This window comes from Pseudophryne corroboree, chromosome 5, assembly GCF_028390025.1.
Source record: "Pseudophryne corroboree isolate aPseCor3 chromosome 5, aPseCor3.hap2, whole genome shotgun sequence".
Lineage (NCBI taxonomy): Eukaryota > Metazoa > Chordata > Amphibia > Anura > Myobatrachidae > Pseudophryne > Pseudophryne corroboree.
In genome coordinates this window covers 144,094,426-144,120,262 of record NC_086448.1, presented here as the reverse complement: position 1 = coordinate 144,120,262, position 25,837 = coordinate 144,094,426, and the positions used below count along the sequence as shown (strand labels likewise).

Below are 25,837 nucleotides of genomic sequence, written 5' to 3'. Positions count from 1 at the left end.
ACTAGGCCTGTGGGCAATACAGGCACTAGGCCTGTGGGTTAGCTAGGAGAAGCAACACTGTTTCTGGTAGTGATCTTGTCATTAGGCCAAGATCACTTGTGATCAGGTAGGCGGGCACTAGGCCCGTGGGCAATTACAGGCATCAGGCCTGAGCTTCCAATAGAGGGCGCTAGGCCCTAGCCATAACCTAACTCCCAAGTAGGCAGGCCAACAGGCTCACCAGCTCCCCCGCTCCGCTCCCCTACCCGCTCACCACGCTGCTGCTTCTGCTTCTTCTCTCCGGCGGCGGCGTCTATCTAGAATTAGGCGCCGGTCCATGAGCCAATCAAAGCTCGCGGTCCGGCAGCCAATCAGAAGCCTTAGCTGCCGGTCTGCGAGCTCTGATTGGCTCGCGGGCCGCCGCCGTATTGAAGTGAGACACCGCTGCCGTCGAGGCGTGCGTGTGTCTGGAGCTGGGGGCAGCGGTGGACAGGAGCCGGCCGAGCCGCATGCGGTGGATGAAAGAGCTGCATGCGGCTCGAGAGCTGCGGATTGGCCACCGCTGATGTATAGTGTGGAGGAGTGGCCCAGTTCCACACGCTCTCCTAATCCCATAGTGAACGGCTGTTCACTTTCTGGTCCCTGGTTTCTTTTAAGATCCCCAAGTGTGGACTAAGCGAGAGTCGAGGCAGGGCCGGCTGGCTGTCCACAGGGTATATTTCGGGAGAATTCTAATCTTTGATTTTGTTGTTCAGGTCACTGTATGCTCCTGTGTATTGTTCTCATACTGTATATTGTGTTGTAAATGTTTCAGTTATAAATCAGCTACTGTCCATTTAATCTCGTGTTGTCATAGTTTGGGCCACAGGAAAGCCAGTTAGTTCAGCCACATAGTTAGGGTAGTTTGAGATTAGTGTAGACAGGGTGTTGTGTTCTGACCCACAGAAGCTTTAGAACATCATCCAAGGTGAAAAGAATCAAGGAGTGAGTATTCCTCTGTGTCAGTTTGTCCCCTGAGCGCCGATTCCGTGGACCTTGCTCGGCCATGCAGGGTCCAGCACACCTCAGCGCATGAGTGCTGAATAGGTGAGTTGGGTGGCTGAGGCATTGTGCCAGTGATGATTTTCACCAAATCGGTGAAACTCGCAGCCACCTTGGGGTGCCAACGGCACTCCATCATAGCCTAGCTTCAGCACAGCTAGCGGTTCACAATCCATTCTCTCTCCCTACAGCCATCACTACAGTATTCCCATCCTCCCAGTGTGAACAGGTTACTTGTCGTTCCGGCATTCGTGGACCGGTGAGTACCGCCTAAGGGTGTAATCCTTACGCACCATTACATTTGGCGTAGTCGGCAGGATGACGGACACGGATAATGAGAATTCCACGTCCACGGTTAGAAAATTTAATTTTGGACCTGCATTGACGCATACGCCTCGGTATGATGGTCGGAATATGCTGTTGGAGGACTGGAAGAAAAGGCTAAACGTAATCATTCAGCTGTTTGGAGTGCCTTCAGAGACGCAATTGCAACTGGCATTGAATACGCTGGATGGAGAAGCCTGGCGGTCCGTCGTCCTTGTTCCAGAAGATGAGAGGAAAACGTTAGATGAGGTGCTTACGATCCTTGATGGAGTCTAAGGCAACACCTCCTCCGCTGGGACCGATTTCAGAGAGAGGATGAGTCTATACCCCAGTTCGCGAATGCACTTCAAGAGATGTTAGGAGGGATCAGTAGGCACGACTCTGAAGGTCTGGGAGCACTAGAAAACCCGAGCATGATGCTGAGAGATCAGTTTGCTCTGGGCCTAAGAAGCATCCCCATTCGCCAGATCCTGTTGGATAAGATCGCCAACGACCAAAAAAAATAACCTTCCGTCAAGCTCAAGTAGAGGCTGTCGCTAGGGATCGGGACGCCAATTTTGGACTTTGTGCTATGGCCCCACAATGGCCAACGCCGGTATCTGCCCCTGTGGCCAGCAGAGAACCAAATCCCTTGGAGGCCTGCATTCAAGACCTTAAGGCAGCATTCTCCAAAGTCACTCTAGAGATGAAAGAGGAGATTTCCCAGTTGCGGGACGAGGTTCATCGACATGTCGTTCCGGCTTCCGTGGACCGGTGAGTACCGCCTAAGGGCGTAATCCTTACGCACCCTTACATTTACATTGCAATTTAGATTTCAACACACCTCACCCAAATCTAACTCTCTATGCACATGTTATATCTGCCCCACCTGCACTGTACATGGTTTTGACCATTAGAGGAAAATGTTATTTTGCAATCAACCTTGAATTAGAGCCCTAAAACTATTATAATAATAATAATAATAATAATAATAATAATAGTGAATGATTGTTATGTGGCTAGGGGTGGTCTTCAGTATGCCGGCTGTAACTGGGCTAGTTAGCCTATAGGCTGGCAGCTGCATTTTGTACCAGCTACAAGCGGTGTAATTCTTTTGCTGGGAGACAAAGATAGAATTGACTCTTTCCGATGGAAAGCTCTCTTAGAGGGATCTCAGCTTCTCCATCCTTCAGTTCATTTAGATTTCACCGCTGCCATAGAATACGAAAGTACAGCTTTTAGCATTCACTATGAAAGTTGCTTATAGGAGCAGCTGTCCTAGCATGAAGACATTGATAGTAACCCTGAGAAAAAAATCCAGCATCTTTCTTCTGAATCTTCACCTGTGATTCTCAAAGTGCTAGTATGCTGGGTCAAGCTTGCTGGGACCTGTAGGCCACCTCCCCAGGGCTTCTGGTGTTTTAACCCTGGTGGGCAACGCCTTTAAGCTCTTTTGCAAGACTGCCACCCACCAGGACTTCTGTTGTCTTCTCTCTTCAGGAACTCTTGCCTGCTCCCTCTCTGCTTGCGGACTGCCAGTTGCTGCCTTATGCAGTTTCTATAAGCCAGCCAGAGGGGCGGGGCAAGTAGTGATTGGCTCATGGCAGCCATCTTAAATTTCAAAAATGGAACCACTGCCGAACTCTGCAGAATGGCTGGCAGGGACTGGATTCTCTCGGATCATGCCAGCTATCTATGCTGGGTCCCGTCACCGCTAATGCCCGCACCATCACTGGATGCGCTGTCAAATCACATCTCCCTGACTGACAGGGTTGTGCTTTCATGTATGCTAAAAGCATGTCCCTGTTATTGAGGCACATGTATAGGTGCTGCTGGGTGTGGTATAGAAGATCTACAATGTATAGGTCGACACCATATGGTCAACATGCATTAGGGTAGCACTGGCAAAAGGTCAACACAGGAAAAGTTTGATGGGTACAACAGGTCAACACATGAAAAGGTTAACATGGAAAATATTAAACACAAAAAAGGATGACTTTTTGATGCCGTTGTCACAGTACAGGGAACCCCAATTAGTGCACCGTGTCCCCTTGCATGGCTCACTTCACTTGCCATCCTGCAGGCAAGATTACTATTCCCAGTCATAGTCCACGTGGATGAAAAAGGTGTACAAAATGGCAAAAAAATTTTCAAAAGATTTGTCGGCCTTATGTGTGTCAACCATTGCCCCGTCGACATTTTGAACCTGTTGACCTTTTTTAGTGTCAACCTTTGTCAGTGTTGACCTAATGCATGTCAACCTAATGACTGTTGACCTAGACATTGTCTATGTAAACATTGGAACCTGTGCTCCCTTCCCCAAGTTTTGTCAATGGGCTTTTACATCCTGTAGCTTGGGCCCGCCCCCCGCTTCAGCAACTTTACTGTTGACAGCAGGAGGCAGAGCTGTCACTGCCCCCGGCTGCATTTTTAGGCCAAAAATGATTAGAAAAATAAAAAGATGATATCTATGACACAGAATCTGTAATAAATATCTTCTTTGTATGTTTGTAATCATTGTGACAAGTTAGACTCTGCCTCCCCTACCTGCACGTCCCTGTCTAGAACTGGTCAGATTTATTTAAGCTTTGAAATTGACATTTTAGACATTTCTGAGCAATTTACAGTATAGTCTTAATACAGTATAGTGCTACATTCTTAAAAATAATCAGTATAAAAACAAGATTAAAATACCTTCCCAGCCTGTTGAAGTTGTTTTTTATCTCGATTTGCGAAGCCAACGAGTGCTCTGGTCTCAAGGAAACCCGTGGCCACAAGGACAGGGGTCAAAGCCAGAATCAGCAAAGCCATTTCCCAGCCGAAAACCAAAGCAATTATGATGCACAGTCCCATTGTGGCAATGTTTTCTGCAACCAAACCAAGTCTGGAGCCAGTTGCCTGAATAAATATAAATTGCATAAATAAAAATAACAAAAAAAAAAAACCATAACAAAAATAATACAAAATACTACAACAAGACTAAGGGGTCTATTTACTAGAGATGTGCACCGGACATTTTTCGGGTTTTGTGTTTTGGTTTTGGATTCGGTTCTGCGGCCGTGTTTTGGATTCGGACGCGTTTTGGCAAAACCTCCCTGAAAATATTTTGTCGGATTCAGGTGTTTGTTTTTTTTTTTTTTACAAAACCCCCTCAAAAACAGCTTAAATCATAGAATTTGGGGGTAATTTTGATCCTATAGTATTAATAACCTCAATAACCATAATTTCTACTCATTTCCAGTCTATTCTGAACACCTTACACCTCACAATACTATTTTTAGTCCTAAAATTTGCACCAAGGTCGCTGGATGACTAAGCTAAGCGACCCAAGAGGCCGGCACAAACACCTGGCCCATCTAGGAGTGGCACTGCAGTGTCAGACAGGATGGCACTTCAAAAAAATTGGCCCGAAACAGCACATGATGCAAAGAAAAGAGAAAAAGAGGTGCACTGTGGTCGCTGGACAGCTAAGCTAATCGACACAAACACCTCAATATCACAGGAATTATTCGTTCTAATCAATGGTATTATTGGTCCAAATCACTGGAAGAAAATGACAAAATCACTGGAATCATTTGGCAAGATCACTGTAATTAGTAATTAATTATAAATCACTGATATTACTTGGTAAAATCTCGCTATCGCCTGCCTAGTGAAGTGGAATCTAGATGGGATTTTGTACCGGGGACACAATAACTTCATCAATTGTCTAAATCCCAATGCACTAATGGCAGAAAACGGGCGCACGTCTAACAGCGCACTGATTATACTGAGAACTGATTATACTAATCAATCACTGATTATACTGAGCACTGATTTTACTGAGCACTGATGATACTATGGAGAACTGACACTGAGCAGCGAGAACAGCACTGGACTATTGTACTGTAGTATACTGGTCACCACAATGCTGCACTGTACTACTATATACTGCTCACAATAATGCAGCACAGAGATGGTATACTTGACACAGAGCGGCAACAGCAATGGCCTACTGTACTGTACTATGTGTATACTGCTGGTCACCAAAATGCTGCACTGTCCTACTATATACTGCTCACAATAATGCAGCGCAGAGATGGTATACTTGACACAGAGCTGCAACAGCAATGGCCTACTGTACTGTACTATGTGTATACTGCTGGTCACCAAAATGTTGCACTGTCCTACTATATACTGCTCACAATAATGCAGCGCAAAGATAGTATACTTGACACAGAGCTGCAAGATACAGCAATGGCCTACTGTACTGTACTATATGTATACTGCTGGTCACTAAAATGCTGCACTGTCCTACTACATACTGCTCACAATAATGCAGCACAGAGATAGTATACTTGACACAGAGCTGCAAGATACAGCAATGGCCTACTATACTGTACTATATGTATACTGCTGGTCACCAAAATGCAGCACACTGAGCACAAATATTTGCAGCACACTGAGCACAGATATGGAGTGTTTTCAGGCAGAGAACGTAGATATTTGCAGCACACCGAGCACAAAATTTGCAGCACACTGAGCACAGATATTTGCAGCACACTGAGCACAGATACAGAGCTTTTCAGGGAGAGAATGCAGCCACGTCCTCTCCGTTCAATCTCCAATGCACGAGTGAAAATGGCGGCATTGCGCGGCTCTTTATATAGAATACGAATCTCGCGAAAATCAGACAGCAGGATGATGACGTTCGGGCGCGTTCGGGTTAACCGAGCAAATCGGGAAGATCCGAGGCTGCCTCGGACCCGTGTAAAATAGGTGAAGTTCGGGGGGGTTCGGATCTCGGAGAACCGAACCCGCTCATCTCTACTATTTACTAAGCTTCGGATTGAAATAAAGTCAACGGAGATAAAGAACCAGCCAATCCGCTCCTAACTGACATGTCACAGGCTGGGTTTGAAAAATGATAGTTAGGAGCTGATAGGCTGGTACTTTATCTCCATTGACTTTATCTCCATCCAAGGCTTAGTAAACAGACCCCTTAATCCAATATTACTAAAAGGCAAAGGCACTGTAGCAAGTAGATTTCAGGTGACTATTGAAGTCTGAATTGCTTCAAATCAAGTGAACTTTCATTCCAGCAATATGGTAAAGCCAGTGCAATGGCTTGTTACAAAGGAATACCAACAGCAATCTAAGAACATAAAGTACAGCTTACAAAACAGCATTCAGAGAAACACACCATTCACAGGAGTATGGTCAAGAGGTAAGTTAGCTGACGGGGGTAATTCATTTACCGCTACCCTGCCCCCTACACCTACCCTAACCCATCTGGGGTGGCGGCTAGGGCTAAGGACGCAGGGGTTGTTGGCTATGGCTAACCCCAGGGGGTGGCAGCTAGGGCTAAGAACACAAGGGATGGCAGCTACAGCTAACCACGCCTGTGGTGCCTAAACCTAACCACCAGCCCCGGTCCCCAACCCTCATCCCAATACTTACATTTGGGAAAACCAGCATCGGTCACCTGACTGCTGGGATCCAGAGCAGCGGGATGCTGACTGCTTCCCTATCCAGCACCCCACTGTCCTCCCCCCAGTGACTGACAAAAAAAGATGGTTTCTATAGCTAATCTTCTGTTAATTGAAGAAAGTGTGGTTGTGCACAGGTTCTAGCGAAGTTTTCAGTCGCACTGATGGCCGCAAGAAGATTGACAGGAAGGGGGCGTTTCTGGGTGTCAACTGACCGTTTTCAGGGAGTGTTTGCAAAAACGCAGGCATGTCTGTAAAAATGCAAGCGTGTCTGAAAAAATGCAGGCATGGCTGGGCGTTCCCTGGGCGGGTGTATGACGTCAAATCCGGACACGAATAGGCTGAAGTGATCGCAAGCGCTGAGTAGGTTCAGAGCTACTCTGAAACTGCACAAACTCTTTTTGCAAAGCTCGGCTACACGTGCGTTTGCAATTCTGCTAAGCTAAAATACACTCCCCAGTGGGCAGCGGCATAGCGTTTGCACGGCTGCTAAAACTAGCTAGCGAGCGATCAACTCGGAATGACCCCCATGGTTTTGCCCAACTGCTAACAAATTTGCTGCTGCGATCAACTCTGAATTAGCCCCTGAATTCCAATTGGGAGATGGTCTCTCTGGGATGAAGGTGGTCATTACGAGTTGATCGCAGCCAGCAATGTTTTGCTGCTGGTGTGATCAACAAATCCCCGCCTATGGGGGAGTGTATTTTAGCTTAGCAGGGCTGCGAACGCTTGTGCAGCCCTACTTAGCTAAAACAAGACCAGCCCTGGACATAGTTTCAATTTATACATAGACCTGCAAAAATTCATAAGAAAATTGACAATTAAAAAATATTTTCAAAATACACAGACTGAAGTTCCACAAACATCAACTGATGAATATCAACACACTCATTTTAAACCTACATCAGTATTTAACCCAGTTCATTGTAAAGGTCCATTCATCAATACTTTTCAAAAAGCTATGGAGGAAGATATAGACAAAATTCCATCAAAACGAAAAATAAAATACAATTTATCCAAGGAAGAAAGCACAGCACTGATGGAATTGAAGAAAGACGAAACAATAGTTATCAAGCCCGCGGATAAAGGCGGAGGGATCGTCATAATGCAAAGAGACCAGTATGAAGTAGAAGCAGAACGCCTACTAGGGGACTCAGAAACATACATTATTTTAGATCAAGATCCTACACAGAGATTCACGAAAGAATTGCAAGAACATCTTGAAGAAGGCCTAGAATTAGGCATTATTAACAAAAAAGAATTCAATTTTCTCATAAAATCAAATCCTCAAATTCCGAATTTTTACTTTCTGCCTAAAATTCATAAGCATCTCACTAATCCACAAGGACGTCCCATTATCTCTGGCATAAATTCCATCACTTCAAATTTATCCAAATACACTGATCATTTTTTACAGAACCTGGTTACCCAACAAAAAAGCTATCTTAAAGATACCATCAGTATCCTTCAAATTCTGGAAAGTCTAACATGGAAAACATCTTAGACACTAGGAACAGCAGACGTTAAATCATTATATACATGCATCGCACATGAAGCAGGGTGCACACAATCTCTCTACTCAAACCACGATTCCAAACCAACAAATCAATTTTATTATGGCAAACATCGAATTCATTCTAACTCATAACTACTTCTGGTATAAATGACAAATTCTACCTTCAAAAATGCGGCACCGCTATGGGCACGCCTTTAGCCCCAAGTTATGCCAACCTTTTTGTGTCAAAATGGGATGACGATATCATCTGGACAGAAAACATTTTTTCAGAAAATTTGATTTGTTGGCACCGTTACATAGATGACGTGATGTTCATTTGGGATGGACCAGAATATAAACTACAACAATTCATCGAGTAAATCAACAATAATTCATGAAATTTGGTTTTCACCACAACAACCAGCAAACAACAAGTCATATTTTTGGACCTTAAAATCTTCATTGAACATCAAAAAATCAAAACCAGAACCCACTTTAAAGAAGGCAATGGAAACAATGCACTTCCCATTCATAGCAATCATCACAGACAATGGATCAAAAACATTCCCGGAGGCCAATTACAAAGACTACGAAGAAACTGCACAGATGACAACACTTTTCTAGTAAAAAGCGAATTTATGAAAAACAACTTCGTGGAAAAAGGATACTCCAACTTGGAAATTCAAAAACACATAGATAGGTTAAAACAGACTGATAGGAGAATTAATCAAGTATAAAGATAAAAAAGAAAACCCTATCAATTTGCCCTTTATCACTCAATACAGCAGCAACATAAGATTAGTAGAGAAGATGATACGCAAACACTGGCATATCTTACAATTGGACGAGACACTAAAGCATATAATACCGGAACAACCTAAGACAATTTATCGACAGCCACAATCAATAAAACAGACAATTGTAAAAAGTCATTTACACCAAGGTAAAAAAGAGCACGATCTTATCAACAAAGGATATAGACAGTGTCTGAATTGCAAATTCAGTGATATAAGTAACAGAACAACGAAAAATCTAACCAGCTTCTCATCAACAGTGACTGGAAAGAGTCATCAAATTAACCAAGTACTAAGTTGTGACACAGAAGGGGTAATTTACCTCCTACAATGTCCATGCAACCTTCAATACGTGGGACAGACAAAAAGAAAAGCAAAGGTCAGATTTGCAGAACATATCAATAACATAAAAAAAGGACTGACCACACACAACGTTTCAAAACATTCAGAAGTCCATAACAAAAACCCAACTGGAACAAAATTCATAGTAATCAAAAAAATTAATGCTAATTGGAGAGGTGGAAACGTCTCTGAAGAACTGAAAATGGTAGAAACAAAAATGGATTTTTTATTTAAAAAACATGACCCCAAAAGGCTTAAACGTAGAAATTGAACTTAACTAATTTCTTAGAAAATAGTAGTACAAAATTGACTATATAAAGAACAAAATATAGGCCTCAGGAAAAACAAAATATCAAAAATAGATTTTAATAATTTATTTAATGAGTAATATCCAAGGAAATAAAAAACAAAGTATTCATAAATTTTATAAACAATAAAAAACAAACAAACTATATTTTTATTAAATTCAATTAGCGGTACCCGATACATTCTTATTAAATCCTTTACTATAAAATAATTTTTATCATGTCCTCCATAAGTGTAAAACCTAGCACACGGTTCCCACTAAAAATGAGGTAATTTCCACCCGGAAGTCCCGGTATTTTTTAATATAAATAAAACCAAATAAAATAACTTTTTATTCATTCTACTCCTCGAAAAAGTGCATCCTAATTGCATGAAACGCGTTGGAGATTCTAACCCACAAAGGAGGAAGCCCTTTGCATGGCCTCAACACCGGCCGCAACACGAGCAGAGAAACATCAGCTGCACCTGAAGCCGGGATTAACATTACATCAGCTCACAGCCTGCTGGATGCAGCGGGACTCGTGAGTGCTGCCAGCCCCATCCGCCGCCGCAAAAGAAGAAAGATCAGAGCCGCAGTGCTCTCAGCGGCCCCGGAACTACAAGTGTAGGGAAAGGTAGGAAATCACTGGCAATCCAGGACAAAAATAAAAATCAAGTGTTGCTGGCTACTCCTTCACATATTTCACTCAAAAGAGTGTAAACATTTTACCACTAACTAATAAATCTTTTTTTTACAGGTACCGCTTTTTTATATTAATTTTAATTTATACATACATTTAGTTTAATTAGCGCTTTCTTTCAAATAATACAATTACCATTTCTCAAGAAAGCATCTTATATCCAATTAGCGCAGTGAATTAATTGTATTTAGTACTTACCCTGTGCGACGATCTCAGCGATGATGGGGCCGGCTTTGATGTCAGACATCCGCCCTCCATTCTCCTGGACACACCTGCGTTTTCCTTACCACTCCCCGAAAACAGCCGCCAACGGACAGGTGACGCCCCGGAATGCCTTCCTTCTGTCAATCTTCTTGCGCCCGCTGCTGTGAATGCTTTGTTCGTAACAAGCGTAGTAGCCCGGCGACGCTGCACATTCCAGACCCATTTGCACCGCAGCAAAGAACCGCTGCATGCGAACGGGTCAGAATGATCCCCAAAAGCGGGCTGGTTGAATAAAGTTCCTTCACATGAAGTGCTTAAAACTTGAAGACGATGACAATGAAGAAAAGAAGAATGACTCAGGTACTGATGATCGAAAGGAATATCCCTGGAGCTGGATGACCACCTCACAGACTGGAGCGGTGACGGAGATAACTAGCGGAGCAGCATCAGCAGTTGGACTTACAAGGTGCCAGTACAGGACAGGGAGCATGTGAGCTTAGACAGGTGGACTGAAAAATGGATCTGCAATTAACAGGAACCAGGAGCGAGAGCACACTCTGGAACCTGGGAGCACAGAGCTCTAGCATGCAGACTAGGCTGCGTCAGCCATTGCACTGGTGCCAGAATGCCCCAGAATGCTCCCAGAAATACCCTGTGCCCTCCTGGGATTGGTGCAGCCAAAATTACCAGCATCAGGCCTTAAATTGGTCCCCTCTGGCCATGTGCCAGAAACAAGATGGCAGCACCCACGGCCCAGCCGCACGGAGCTCACTTCACCACCTGCTCGCCCCCTCCTGCCTCCAGACCTCAAGCCGTACAGCTGCCGCCCGCCAGCTGTCTCAGCCCACCACAGCGCCGCAGAGAGAGGAAGCGCAGCGTCCGGATGGGTAAGCTCCAGCTCCCTGCCGCCACGCTCCCACTGGCCGTAACATTATGAGAGACCGCCGGTCAGCATACCTCCACCGGCATCCAGGCAGCGGAATGCCGGTGGGGGGGGAGGGGGAACGCAAGAAGCTCCTTGCGGGCTCACTGCGCTCGCCACTATGCAGGCTCAGTGGCGACCGCAGCACAAGTGGGAATAGTCCCTGTTGGTCGGCATGCCGCCTGTTGGGATTGTTGTTAGACAGTAGATCACTCTTTGGTCTGTCTCCAATCCCAGCACTAGAGGCAGCTTCCCTGCTCTAGTGTTCTCCCTCCTAGTGTTAGCTCAGTGTAGGAGGAGGTGCTTAGTGCACAGTCTGAGAGAGAGTTGTTCCTGGGAGAGACACATAACTACATCCCCCTCAGTCTTTAGATGCACCATTGGTGCACCCTATGGCAGGCACTGTTTCTCAATCTGAATATGGTGTTCTGTGTGAGCGATTATGACTAGCTACCCCCATTACCTTTCAGGAATGGCCACTAAAATCCGCTCCATGTGTCCAAGTTAGTGCCATAACTAGACATTTTAGTGCAATGTGCAAGAAACAGCATCGGCAACCCCCTCCCCCTTACATATATAGAAAACAGGGCCAGTGTGCGCCTTAGGCACGTGGCAAAAATATAGGGGCATGGCTTAATGGGGAAGAGGCGTGGCCACAGAGCTCCCTTTTACATCCCCATATGTAGAATAGGGACAGTGCATGCCGTAGACACATTACACCGCACAGTAGCACCCGACAGTCACATTACACCACACAGTAGCGCCCTTTAGTAACATTACACCGCACAGTAGGACCCATTACTCACATTACACTGGACAGTAGCACCCATTACTCACATTACACTGGACTGTAGCACCCATTACTCACTTTACAATGGACAGTAGTAGTAGTATATATATATATATATATATATATATATATATATATAGTTACGAATAAAGTGGCACTCTCAGGTCTTCATTCATAGAAAACAGGACATCACCCCGTCAAGCAACGTTTCGGTTTTATTCAAAAAACCGTCTTCAGGCTTACATAACAAGACACAGAAGAATTATCTTACTTATATAGCAGCATATCACCATGTGCAAATCGTGCCGGGTGTGCGCCGCGTCCATTTCCGCCAACGCGTCAATTTCCGCTGACATCACCCGGAACGCAAACTCAAGTGTGCGTATTAACCCTTCACCGAAACATCAGGTTCTAAGGACAAAGTTATGGATCAATATATCTCAAATAGATGAACACAGCAATGCAGATCAACTGACTAATAATGACTGTATGCATATTCTGACATAATCAAATACATAAGCAACAGATGAAAGCTTAATTAATTACAACAATACTTTAAAACAAAAAACTAGAGAAAGGTAGTGTTTCATTTAATCCATGTGGGGCTATGGTATTTAAAAAATATATCCACCTGGTTTCACAACGCAACAGCGCTTTGTTACGATCACCCCCTCTGCGTCCCTCAGGGATGTGGTCAATCATTTTATACCTTAAGCTGGACATTATGACCCTTAGCTTTAAAGTGCTTAGCGACAGGTTGTTCTGAAGTCCTGCCGTCTAGGGCTAATTTGATGGCACTCCTATGTTGTGCCATCCTCTCTTTAAAGGTACAAGAGGTTTTGCCTACATATAAAAGCCCACATGGGCACTTTATGTAGTACACTACAAAGCGAGTGGTACAAGTCAAACAATGTGTTATTTTAATTGCTTTACCCGAATGCGGGTGATAACTAGAGATGAGCGGGTTCGGTTCCTCGGAATCCGAACCCGCCCGAACTTCAGCTTTTTTTACACGGATCCGAGCGACTCGGATCTTCCCGCCTTGCTCGGTTAACCCGAGCGCGCCCGAACGTCATCATGACGCTGTCGGATTCTCGCGAGACTCGGATTCTATATAAGGAGCCGCGCGTCGCCGCCATTTTCACACGTGCATTGAGATTGATAGGGAGAGGACGTGGCTGGCGTCCTCTCCATTTAGATTATAAGAGAGAGAGATTTACTGGAGTTTAGGACTAGGAGGAGTACTGTAGAAGTGTAGAGAGTGCAGAGAGTTTACTAGTGAGTGACCACCAGACAGTGCAGTTTATTTAATATATCCGTTCTCTGCCTGAAAAAAGCGATACACACAGTGACTCAGTCACATACCATATCTGTGTGCACTGCTCAGGCTCAGCCCAGTGTGCTGCATCATCTATATATATTATATATCTGTCTGACTGCTCAGCTCACACAGCTTATAATTGTGGGGGAGACTGGGGAGCACTGCAGTGCCAGTTATAGGTTATAGCAGGAGCCAGGAGTACATAATATTATATAGTGAGTGACCACCAGACAGTGCAGTTTATTTAATATATCCGTTCTCTGCCTGAAAAAAGCGATACACACAGTGACTCAGTCACATACCATATCTGTGTGCACTGCTCAGGCTCAGCCCAGTGTGCTGCATCATCTATATATATTATATATCTGTCTGACTGCTCAGCTCACACAGCTTATAATTGTGGGGGAGACTGGGGAGCACTGCAATGCCAGTTATAGGTTATAGCAGGAGCCAGGAGTACATAATATTATATAGTGAGTGACCACCAGACAGTGCAGTTTATTTAATATATCCGTTCTCTGCCTGAAAAAAGCGATACACACAGTGACTCAGTCACATACCATATCTGTGTGCACTGCTCAGGCTCAGCCCAGTGTGCTGCATCATCTATATATATATTATATATCTGTCTGACTGCTCAGCTCACACAGCTTATAATTGTGGGGGAGACTGGGGAGCACTGCAGTGCCAGTTATAGGTTATAGCAGGAGCCAGGAGTACATAATATTATATTAAAATTAAACAGTGCACACTTTTGCTGCAGGAGTGCCACTGCCAGTGTGACTGACCAGTGACCTGACCACACTGACCACCAGTATAGTTAGTAGTATACTTATATTGTGATTGCCTGAAAAAGTTAAACACTCGTCGTGTGACTTCACTTGTGTGTTGTTGTTTTTTTTATTCTATAAAAATAAAACTCATTCTGCTGACAGTGTCCAGCAGGTCCGTCATTATATAATATATAATATATACCTGTCCGGCTGCAGTAGTGATATATATATATTTTTTATATCATTTATCATCCAGTCGCAGCAGACACAGTACGGTAGTTCACGGCTGTGGCTACCTCTGTGTCTGCACTCGGCAGGCAGTCCGTCCATAATTGTATACCACCTAACCGTGGTTTTTTTTTCTTCTTTATACATACATACTACTACGACATCTCTTTATCAACCAGTCTATATTAGCAGCAGACACAGTACAGTACGGTAGTTCACGGCTGTGGCTACCTCTGTGTCTGCACTCGGCAGGCAGTCCGTCCATAATTGTATACCACCTAACCGTGGTTTTTTTTTTCTTTCTTCTTTATACATACATAGTTACATAGACATCTCTTTATCAACCAGTCTATATTAGCAGCAGACACAGTACAGTACGGTAGTTCACGGCTGTGGCTACCTCTGTGTCTGCACTCGGCAGGCAGTCCGTCCATAATTGTATACCACCTAACCGTGGTTTTTTTTTCTTTCTTCTTTATACATACATACTACTACGACATCTCTTTATCAACCAGTCTATATTATTAGCAGCAGACACAGTACAGTACGGTAGTTCACGGCTGTGGCTACCTCTGTGTCTGCACTCGGCAGGCAGTCCGTCCATAATTGTATACCACCTAACCGTGGTTTTTTTTTCTTTCTTCTTTATACATACATAGTTACATAGACATCTCTTTATCAACCAGTCTATATTAGAAGCAGACACAGTACAGTACGGTAGTTCACGGCTGTGGCTACCTCTGTGTCTGCACTCGGCAGGCAGTCCATAATTGTATACTAGTATCCATCTCCATTGTTTACCTGAGGTGCCTTTAAGTTGTGCCTATTAAAATATGGAGAACAAAAATGTTGAGGTTCCAAAATTAGGGAAAGATCAAGATCCACTTCCACCTCGTGCTGAAGCTGCTGCCACTAGTCATGGCCGAGACGATGAAATGCCAGCAACGTCGTCTGCCAAGGCCGATGCCCAATGTCATAGTACAGAGCATGTCAAATCCAAAACACCAAATATCAGTAAAAAAAGGACTCCAAAACCTAAAATAAAATTGTCGGAGGAGAAGCGTAAACTTGCCAATATGCCATTTACCACACGGAGTGGCAAGGAACGGCTGAGGCCCTGGCCTATGTTCATGGCTAGTGGTTCAGCTTCACATGAGGATGGAAGCACTCAGCCTCTCGCTAGAAAACTGAAAAAACTCAAGCTGGCAAAAGCACCGCAAAGAACTGTGCGTTCTTCGAAATCCCAAATCCACAAGGAGAGTCCAATTGTGTCGGTTGCGATGCCTGACCTTCCCAACACTGGACGTGAAGAGCATGCGCCTTCCACCATTTGCACGCCCCCTGCAAGTGCTGGAAGGAGCACCCGCAGTCCAGTTCCTGATAGTCAGATTGAAGATGAAGATGTTGAAGTACACCAGGATGAGGAGGATATGGGTGTTGCTGGCGCTGGGGAGGAAATTGACCAGGAGGATTCTGATGGTGAGGTGGTTTGTTTAAGTCAGGCACCTGGGGAGACACCTGTTGTCCGTGGGAGGAATATGGCCGTTGACATGCCTGGTGAAAATACCAAAAAAATCAGCTCTTCAGTGTGGAGGTATTTCAACAGAAAAGCGGACAACAGGTGTCAAGCCGTGTGTTGCCTTTGTCAAGCTGTAATAAGTAGGGGTAAGGACGTTAACCACCTCGGAACATCCTCCCTTATACGTCACCTGCAGCGCATTCATAATAAGTCAGTGACAAGTTCAAAAACTTTGGGCGACAGCGGAAGCAGTCCACTGACCAGTAAATCCCTTCCTCTTGTAACCAAGCTCACGCAAACCACCCCACCAACTCCCTCAGTGTCAATTTCCTCCTTCCCCAGGAATGCCAATAGTCCTGCAGGCCATGTCACTGGCAATTCTGACGAGTCCTCTCCTGCCTGGGATTCCTCCGATGCATCCTTGCGTGTAACGCCTACTGCTGCTGGCGCTGCTGTTGTTGCTGCTGGGAGTCGATGGTCATCCCAGAGGGGAAGTCGTAAGCCCACTTGTACTACTTCCAGTAAGCAATTGACTGTCCAACAGTCCTTTGCGAGGAAGATGAAATATCACAGCAGTCATCCTGCTGCAAAGCGGATAACTGAGGCCTTGACAACTATGTTGGTGTTAGACGTGCGTCCGGTATCCGCCGTTAGTTCACAGGGAACTAGACAATTTATTGAGGCAGTGTGCCCCCGTTACCAAATACCATCTAGGTTCCACTTCTCTAGGCAGGCGATACCGAGAATGTACACGGACGTCAGAAAAAGACTCACCAGTGTCCTAAAAAATGCAGTTGTACCCAATGTCCACTTAACCACGGACATGTGGACAAGTGGAGCAGGGCAGGGTCAGGACTATATGACTGTGACAGCCCACTGGGTAGATGTATGGACTCCCGCCGCAAGAACAGCAGCGGCGGCACCAGTAGCAGCATCTCGCAAACGCCAACTCTTTCCTAGGCAGGCTACGCTTTGTATCACCGCTTTCCAGAATACGCACACAGCTGAAAACCTCTTACGGCAACTGAGGAAGATCATCGCGGAATGGCTTACCCCAATTGGACTCTCCTGTGGATTTGTGGCATCGGACAACGCCAGCAATATTGTGTGTGCATTAAATATGGGCAAATTCCAGCACGTCCCATGTTTTGCACATACCTTGAATTTGGTGGTGCAGAATTTTTTAAAAAACGACAGGGGCGTGCAAGAGATGCTGTCGGTGGCCAGAAGAATTGCAGGACACTTTCGGCGTACAGGCACCACGTACAGAAGACTGGAGCACCACCAAAAACTACTGAACCTGCCCTGCCATCATCTGAAGCAAGAAGTGGTAACGAGGTGGAATTCAACCCTCTATATGCTTCAGAGGTTGGAGGAGCAGCAAAAGGCCATTCAAGCCTATACAATTGAGCACGATATAGTAGGTGGAATGCACCTGTCTCAAGCGCAGTGGAGAATGATTTCAACGTTGTGCAAGGTTCTGATGCCCTTTGAACTTGCCACACGTGAAGTCAGTTCAGACACTGCCAGCCTGAGTCAGGTCATTCCCCTCATCAGGCTTTTGCAGAAGAAGCTGGAGACATTGAAGGAGGAGCTAACACGGAGCGATTCCGCTAGGCATGTGGGACTTGTGGATGGAGCCCTTAATTCGCTTAACAAGGATTCACGGGAGGTCAATCTGTTGAAATCAGAGCACTACATTTTGGCCACCGTGCTCGATCCTAGATTTAAAGCCTACCTTGGATCTCTCTTTCCGGCAGACACAAGTCTGCTGGGGTTGAAAGACCTGCTGGTGACAAAATTGTCAAGTCAAGCGGAACGCGACCTGTCAACATCTCCTCCTTCACATTCTCCCGCAACTGGGGGTGCGAGGAAAAGGCTCAGAATTCCGAGCCCACCCGCTGGCGGTGATGCAGGGCAGTCTGGAGCGACTGCTGATGCTGACATCTGGTCCGGACTGAAGGACCTGACAACGATTACGGACATGTCGTCTACTGTCACTGCATATGATTCTCTCAACATTGATAGAATGGTGGAGGATTATATGAGTGACCGCATCCAAGTAGGCACGTCACACAGTCCGTACTTATACTGGCAGGAAAAAGAGGCAATTTGGAGGCCCTTGCACAAACTGGCTTTATTCTACCTAAGTTGCCCTCCCACAAGTGTGTACTCCGAAAGAGTGTTTAGTGCCGCCGCTCACCTTGTCAGCAATCGGCGTACGAGGTTACATCCAGAAAATGTGGAGAAGATGATGTTCATTAAAATGAATTATAATCAATTCCTCCGCGGAGACATTGACCAGCAGCAATTGCCTCCACAAAGTACACAGGGAGCTGAGATGGTGGATTCCAGTGGGGACGAATTGATAATCTGTGAGGAGGGGGATGTACACGGTGATATATCGGAGGGTGATGATGAGGTGGACATCTTGCCTCTGTAGAGCCAGTTTGTGCAAGGAGAGATTAATTGCTTCTTTTTTGGGGGGGGTCCAAACCAACCCGTCATATCAGTCACAGTCGTGTGGCAGACCCTGTCACTGAAATGATGGGTTGGTTAAAGTGTGCATGTCCTGTTTTGTTTATACAACATAAGGGTGGGTGGGAGGGCCCAAGGACAATTCCATCTTGCACCTCTTTTTTCTTTTCTTTTTCTTTGCATCATGTGCTGATTGGGGAGGGTTTTTTGGAAGGGACATCCTGCGTGACACTGCAGTGCCACTCCTAAATGGGCCCGGTGTTTGTGTCAGCCACTAGGGTCGCTAATCTTACTCACACAGTCAGCTACCTCATTGCGCCTCTTTTTTTCTTTGCGTCATGTGCTGTTTGGGGAGGGTTTTTTGGAAGGGCCATCCTGCGTGACACTGCAGTGCCACTCCTAGATGGGCCCGGTGTTTGTGTCGGCCACTAGGGTCACTAATCTTACTCACACAGCTACCTCATTGCGCCTCTTTTTTTCTTTGCGTCATGTGCTGTTTGGGGAGGGTTTTTTGGAAGGGACATCCTGCGTGACACTGCAGTGCCACTCCTAGATGGGCCCGGTGTTTGTGTCGGCCACTAGGGTTGCTTATCTTACTCACACAGCGACCTCGGTGCAAATTTTAGGACTAAAAATAATATTGTGAGGTGTGAGGTATTCAGAATAGACTGAAAATGAGTGTAAATTATGGTTTTTGAGGTTAATAATACTTTGGGATCAAAATGACCCCCAAATTCTATGATTTAAGCTGTTTTTTAGTGTTTTTTGAAAAAAACACCCGAATCCAAAACACACCCGAATCCGACAAAAAAAATTCGGTGAGGTTTTGCCAAAACGCGTTCGAACCCAAAACACGGCCGCGGAACCGAACCCAAAACCAAAACCCGAAAAATTTCAGGCGCTCATCTCTAGTGATAACACGTATCACCCGTTTCCAGATAAATACATGTTGTGCAGCCCAGGCATCTATAATTGCCAGGCTTTTTGCTCAAAAAATTGCAGGATTGCGGGGATGAAAAATCTGAAATATCCGAGTGAACAAGCATGTCACGCAAATTCCTGCCTCTCCGATAACAGGGTAACAACTTGGTTCTAGATAGAGATTTTAGATCGGGGTCAGCTTGCAATACCGGCCAGATCCTTTTCGCCTTAGATGTCAGATTTTTACTCGCAGTGGTAAATTTGCTTACATACACCACGGCTTCTTGATCACCCTTACTCTTACATGATACCTTGCAATTAGGAGTAGCTAATGCCTTCACTTTGGCTTGTTGTAACAGCTTATTAGGATAGCCCCGTTCTAAGAATCTCTGGATCATCAAGTCCATTTGATTCAATTTATCTTGCTCGTTGCTACAGATGCGCTGCACTCTGAGCAATTGCGAGTAAGGGAGTCCCCTTTTTAGAGGTTCAGGGTGAAAACTGGAAGCTAGTAAATAATTGTTACAATCTGTGGGTTTTCTGTAAATAGAGGTGATGAAGCCAGTGGCAGATCTACTAATACTGACGTTAAGGAAATGGATATTGTCTTTCTGAATGTTAATTTGTCCAGCTTAAAGGTATAAAATGATTGACCACATCCCTGAGGGACGCAGAGGGGGTGATCGTAACAAAGCGCTGTTGCGTTGTGAAACCAGGTGGATATATTTTTTAAATACCATAGCCCCACATGGATTAAATGAAACACTTTCTTTCTCTAGTTTTTTGTTTTAAAGTATTGTTGTAATTAATTAAGCTTTCATCTGTTGCTTATGTATTTGATTATGTCAGAATATGCATACAGTCATTAGATAAGCTGAAGGCTGCATAAGCCTGAAGCCATATAAGAGTCCAATTTTTTGTGATTGGTTGATGGTGACTAAGCAGTTGCTAGGCAGATCAGTGTGTTCTTGGGTATTTTTCCTATAGGATTATAGGGCTGTCCATCAAGAGGGTAGGGGTTGGTCTTGGAATGATATATAAGCCATGGTCATATGACTCAGACTTCCTCTTGCCATTTTGGAAGGATGGAAGGCTGAGTACACATGCTGTAGTTAATTCTGTGCTGTTTTGCATGTGGCTTTTATATGGGGCTGTTTTTATTTTATACTGTGCTGTTTTCATTTATACTGTGCTGTGTTTATTTTATACTTTTTGGAATGTACTGAGGTGCAGGTGTGTGTCTAGTCTGGGTTGCTGTATGTATTACTTTCTGCACTCTGTTGGTATTTTATTGGTTCTTGTTTATTCCCACTGTAGTTGTATTGCACTTGCTATGGCCCCCCCTCCCCTTTTTTCCTGCTCTCCCCTCATCCCAGGCTGTGCTTTAGTTTTTCCCCAGCGTTAGGTGATATCCCGCCCACGTAGATCTGCTCCCCCCCCCGCCACCTAGCCGAGGTCGCGGGCCCGCTTACGTCAGCGGATTATCGCTGGCCTCGGGTTCGGTTAGTCCCTGCTGCTGGCGCCCTGCCTGCGCCGCCCGCCGGACTTCTGCCTTTTACCGCTGATGGTGGCCGATGCCTCCGTCACGGCTGCAGCGTCCGGCATCCCTTAGCTGCAGCCTGAAAGCGTCCATGGCCTGCTGCGCCTCACGGAGCGCGGCTGTGTCGGACCGCTGCGGCAACGCTTCTCCCCCTGCTGCTCCTCTGTGTGAGGGACACGGTGCCCCTACTGCAGCGGTCGAGGATGTTTGGTTTGGCCGCGCTCCTGGCTTGGGTCTCCCCTGCCCCTGGATCCCGCTCTGGACGGCGGGTCCCGGCGGGGTTGCTATGCCGCGGTCCGCGCCGCTCCTCAGTCGTGCCGTTCTAGTGCTCCCGGGCCCGCGGGGTGTTGGTGACTTCGTGTCGGGTCACCTGCCGCGGTCCCACCTGTGGGCCCCTGCTCCCTGGGGCTGCTTGGTTCGTTTCCCCCTCCCCCCATGTGACACAGTTCACGGGGCCCCCCGGGGCGCGTCAAACGGGCCTGCCTGTTGCCCCTTTCACAATTTGCGCCATGTGCGGCGGTTTCCGGTTCCGGAGCATTTACCCGTGGGTTGCTTCAAGGGGCCTCGGGTCAGCCACCCCCCCTCCCCCCGGCCTTTACGGATCATAGTTCGTTAATCCTTAGCGGCCGCGGACCCACGTGCCTGGTTTTTGGCTACCGGGCTACACCATTGGGTTTTCCCGTTAGCCGGGCTTCCCCTCCTGCCGGGTGTTCCTTCCTCCCATCTAGGTTTTTTCCCCCCTCCTCAGCCCACTGTCCATGGGTTGCAGCGTTACTTTGCCCCCGCTTATGCCTCCTGTTTGCTGTCTTTATGCGCGGGCGCTGCCGGCGCTTGTTGTCCCCTCTGTTTCGTCCGCACAGGTGCCTGCGAGTCCAGGGAGTCTGTGGATTCATCGTGGAGGGATCGGTGACAAAGTAGGGATGCGGCTGCAACGACAGTGGATGATGCAACGACAGGGTCGGTGGCGTTGGAGCCGGCTGATGATATTCCACGTCCTCCAGACACCGGTGAGCATGCTGTTGTTTATTATTACTTTACAGTTCTTGTACCTTCTTGTAGCGTTTTACTCTGGTTTATCCTGGGCGCCCGCGTTAGTTGGCTAGGCTCATAGCGCTGCACGTGGCATTAGGCTTCTCGGAAAGGCAGGGCGTCGGTGGTTATCGTTTTCCCAGCCCCTTCGGTTCGCGGAGAAAGCGGCCGGTGGGGGGGGATTGGGTAGACGGCTTTCCGTAATTTTCAGTTGTGGTTACGATTTTCTCAGGGTGATTACGACGTGAAGTCCATCGGGTTCGGGGGTGTAACGTCAATTTCTTTGGGTTATGTTTGGGGGTCGCTAGCGGGCCGGACCGCGCAGTGGGGTCCCAGACCGCAGGTGCCTTGCAGTTTTGGCGTTGCTGTTTTTTGCGCTCCTTGGTAGAAAAGGGGGGTGTCGCTTATGCAGGGGCTAGTACACCATAGGTCCACTCCCGTGTTCGTCACTCCTGCGAATTTGCTAGGCCTGTCTCCCGTCTAATGACGGTGTCCCAGCCGGGAGCGGGTCTTGGAGGTCCGCGCACGCTTTCCTGCATCAGGTCCGGCGGAGGGTGGTCGCCGACCCGGCTTAGGGCTCGTGTGAGCCCTATGACGTTTTTGTTTTTTTCATCTCTTCCGGGCTTGTGCTTCTTCCCTGTGGGGTTATGGCCAGGGACCCCGGGCTGGGGCCGCCTTAGCCTACATTTGTCGTATCCTCAAGGGGTTTTTCTTTGCATGCTATGCTGGCAGGTCCATTTCCGATACCTCGCGTGGGGTGAGATTAGTCTTTTAGTGACTCTGCGTTTTTGTTCCAGGAATATGGGCCGGGTACCTCAATTTTGGTAACTTATACGTTGGGTAGTATTTGCGCTGCTTCCCCTGCGTCCCTATCACCTCTAATTTTTCGGGCCTCGGTTAAGGGCCTGTTCTATGCTGACAGGTTGGTGCCCCTGAGTTTTTCTGGCTCATGTGCCTTTTTTGAGAAATTCTGCACTTTCTTGCGTTGGGGCACACGGTCCGGATTCGGCCCTTTCGGTGTTTCTCGCTACAGGGACTATTTTCTCTTCATGGGTCTGGGAGGCATTTTGGTTTGCAGGTATCCTGCAGTAGGTTGCCAGGTTTTTGTCAGGATCCTGGAGGATCCCGTTGCCCCTGTATACGGCTAGGGCCTTACCGGTTGCCTGAGGTTTCAGGGGTTGGCGCTGGGCACAATTGCGGGTTGCTGTCGCCTCCCCGCTGACAAGGTACCGACTCTGTTGGGGTTTTATTAACGACGGCTGGGGTCGACGTGAAGTCGGTTTAAGCGGGTGCGGTTGTTAGCTCCTCCCCGTTGGCGGGCAGGTTTATCCTCACGGGTGGCATAGGTTTCAAGAATACTAAGGGCCCCTGCGGGGTCGACCAGGTAGCATACTGCGGTTTCCCTTCCTGTGGGATAAGAAATGTTTGGGTGGAATTGGTCTTCATTCCTATAGTTTTTTACGGGGAGGTGGTTGTGGTCTCCTCCTCCTGGTCCCCTACGGTCCCCCCAGGCTTTGCGGCTGTTGCGACAGCTGCGTGGCTGCTGGCGGTGCAATTTTTGCCATCCCGCTCCGGAGTCGGAATGGGTTGGCAGATGCTTTGTCTCTTTGCAGTTTGATGAGTGCCACGAGTGTGTTCCGGGGTAGCGTCATAAGGTTTCCTCATGCCCGTCTTCTGGCGGGTGGATTGTCCGGGTGGGTTGGCTACTCAGACTGGTCATGCGTTGGCTCCTTCCTCGTTTGGGGCGTCTGTTACGTCCCGGTGTCTTTTCAGTAGGTTGGATACAGCGGGTGTGTCCCTGGTAGACGGTTTGCTGGTTTTCCTGTTCGAGCGTTATTTGGGAGGGAGGGCCTTGGCGGCCATGTATCCTGCCTTTGCGGGCATTTCCTTCCGTTCTAGGCTGCGCGGGCTGGTGGACCCCTCCTGGTCTGTCGTTAGCACTTTGGGGTGGGGGCTAGGGTGCGCCCCGCGCCTGCGGACACACGTAGGCCTGCTACGTGGCAAATTTTGGCAGAATTGCTGGGTGTGCTGCCTCCTGTCGCCGAGTTGGTGTGGGAGGTGGCCCCGGTTTAGATTAGCCTTTGCTTTGGCTTCATTCTGGTTTTTGCGGGTGAGCGAAGGGTGGCGAGCAGCAGGCAGTTTCGAAATGCCGGGACCTTTATCTGTAACGCGGGTTGCAGGGTGGTCGGTTGCTCGGCAGGATGGTGTGATCCACTTCGGATCAAGCAGCTGGGGGTCGCTGGGTGTCCTTGGAGGCCCAGGATGTTGTGAGTGTCGGCCCGCTGTGCCTGGCGCAGGAGTATGGATGGGCCTCCGAAGGGACGACCAGTTGCTGATACAGGCGCTCGCTGGTTATCTCACTAAGGTACAGGGTTGCTGCGGTGTTTGGGCTGCTGTTCAGGTGCTGGCGCGTTGGCGGTATACTGCTTGGGTCCTATTCCTTACGGATAGGGGAGGCTGCAGTTTGGCAGCCATAGGGGCCTCCACAGCAGCTATTCAGGAGCTGAGCCATTGGGGATATACTTCTTAGGTCCTATTCCTTGCGGTTTGGGGTGGCTCCTTGCGGCAGCCTCAGGGTCATCCTCGGCAACTGTTGAGCAGAGCTTTTGGGGGTGTGCTTATATTAGGTCCTATCCCCGGCGAACTGGGGAGGCTGACCATGCGGCAGCCACGGGGTTCTCCACGGCAGCGGTTTCAGGAGCAGGGTCGCTGGGGGGATGCTTGTTGCAGGTCCTATTTCCTGGCCGATTGGGGTGGCTGCTATGCGGCGGCCGCGGGGTCCCCCTCGGCAGCGGTTCCAGTGCTGGGATGTTTGGAGGTATACTTTTTAGGTCCTGTGCCTTGCAGAGGGGGGAGTCTGCCAGGCGGCAACCACAGGGTTCTCCCCGGCGGTTGTTCAGGAGCTAGGGAGTTGGAGGTTTACTCCTTATAGGTCCTGTTCCGTTGGATTGGGGTGGCTGCTGGGCGGCAGTCACAGGGTCTCCCGCGGCAGCGGTCCAGGACCTGGGGCGTTGGGGGTGTACTTCTTAGGCCTATTCCTTGCGGATGGGGGTGGCGACCATGCGGCAGCCACGGGGTCCACCGCGGCAGCTATTCAGGAGGGGGCTGCTGGAGGTATATTTGTTTTTTAGATCCATTCCTTGTGGAGGGGGGGGGGGTGACTGCCGTGCGGCAGACATAGGGTCCCCCTCGGCAGCTATTCAAGGGGTGGTTCATTGGGGATATACTTCTTAGGTCCTATTCCATATGGATGGGGGTGGCTACCATGCGGAAGCCACAGGTTCCTCCATGGCGGCGATGCAGGACGAGGTCCATTGGAGGTATACTTTTGGGTCCTATTCCTTGCGGATGGGGGGTGGCTACCGTGCGGCAGCCACAGGGTCCTCCACGGCAGCTATTCAGGAGGTGCTCCGTGGAGGGAGGCTTACTATAAGCCTTCTGCATGTGGATAATGTTTATTTGTGCCTGTTGGGCTAACCCAAAAACTTGTTTACCCGTCGGTTTTTGAACAAGTAGCGTTCAGGAATCGAGGGTGTGAAGTGAATTTTTAAATTTTCCTCCGAGGGGGCCTAATTACAATTGGCTCAGCAAAGGTCCACGGGAGGTTTTTTGAGTTTTCTCCTTCACTTGGGTTAGTTCTGCTATCTGTCACTTGGTTTTCTATGTGATGTCTGTCAGTGATGATTTCAGGGTGTTTTTCTTTT

General features: G+C 47.5%; 1 protein-coding gene across 2 annotated transcripts in view; it reads right to left on the bottom strand.

Moving 5' to 3' along the window:
• The window catches only part of LOC134927392 (ATP-binding cassette sub-family B member 5-like), a 382,371-nt gene that overhangs the window by 40,363 nt on the left and 316,171 nt on the right, over positions 1 to 25,837 (bottom strand). For both annotated transcript variants that reach the window (XM_063921771.1, XM_063921772.1), the window contains exon 21: positions 4,018 to 4,221. In XM_063921771.1, the coding sequence (XP_063777841.1) occupies positions 4,018 to 4,221 (204 nt within the window). The remainder of the gene's footprint in view (positions 1 to 4,017; positions 4,222 to 25,837) is intronic.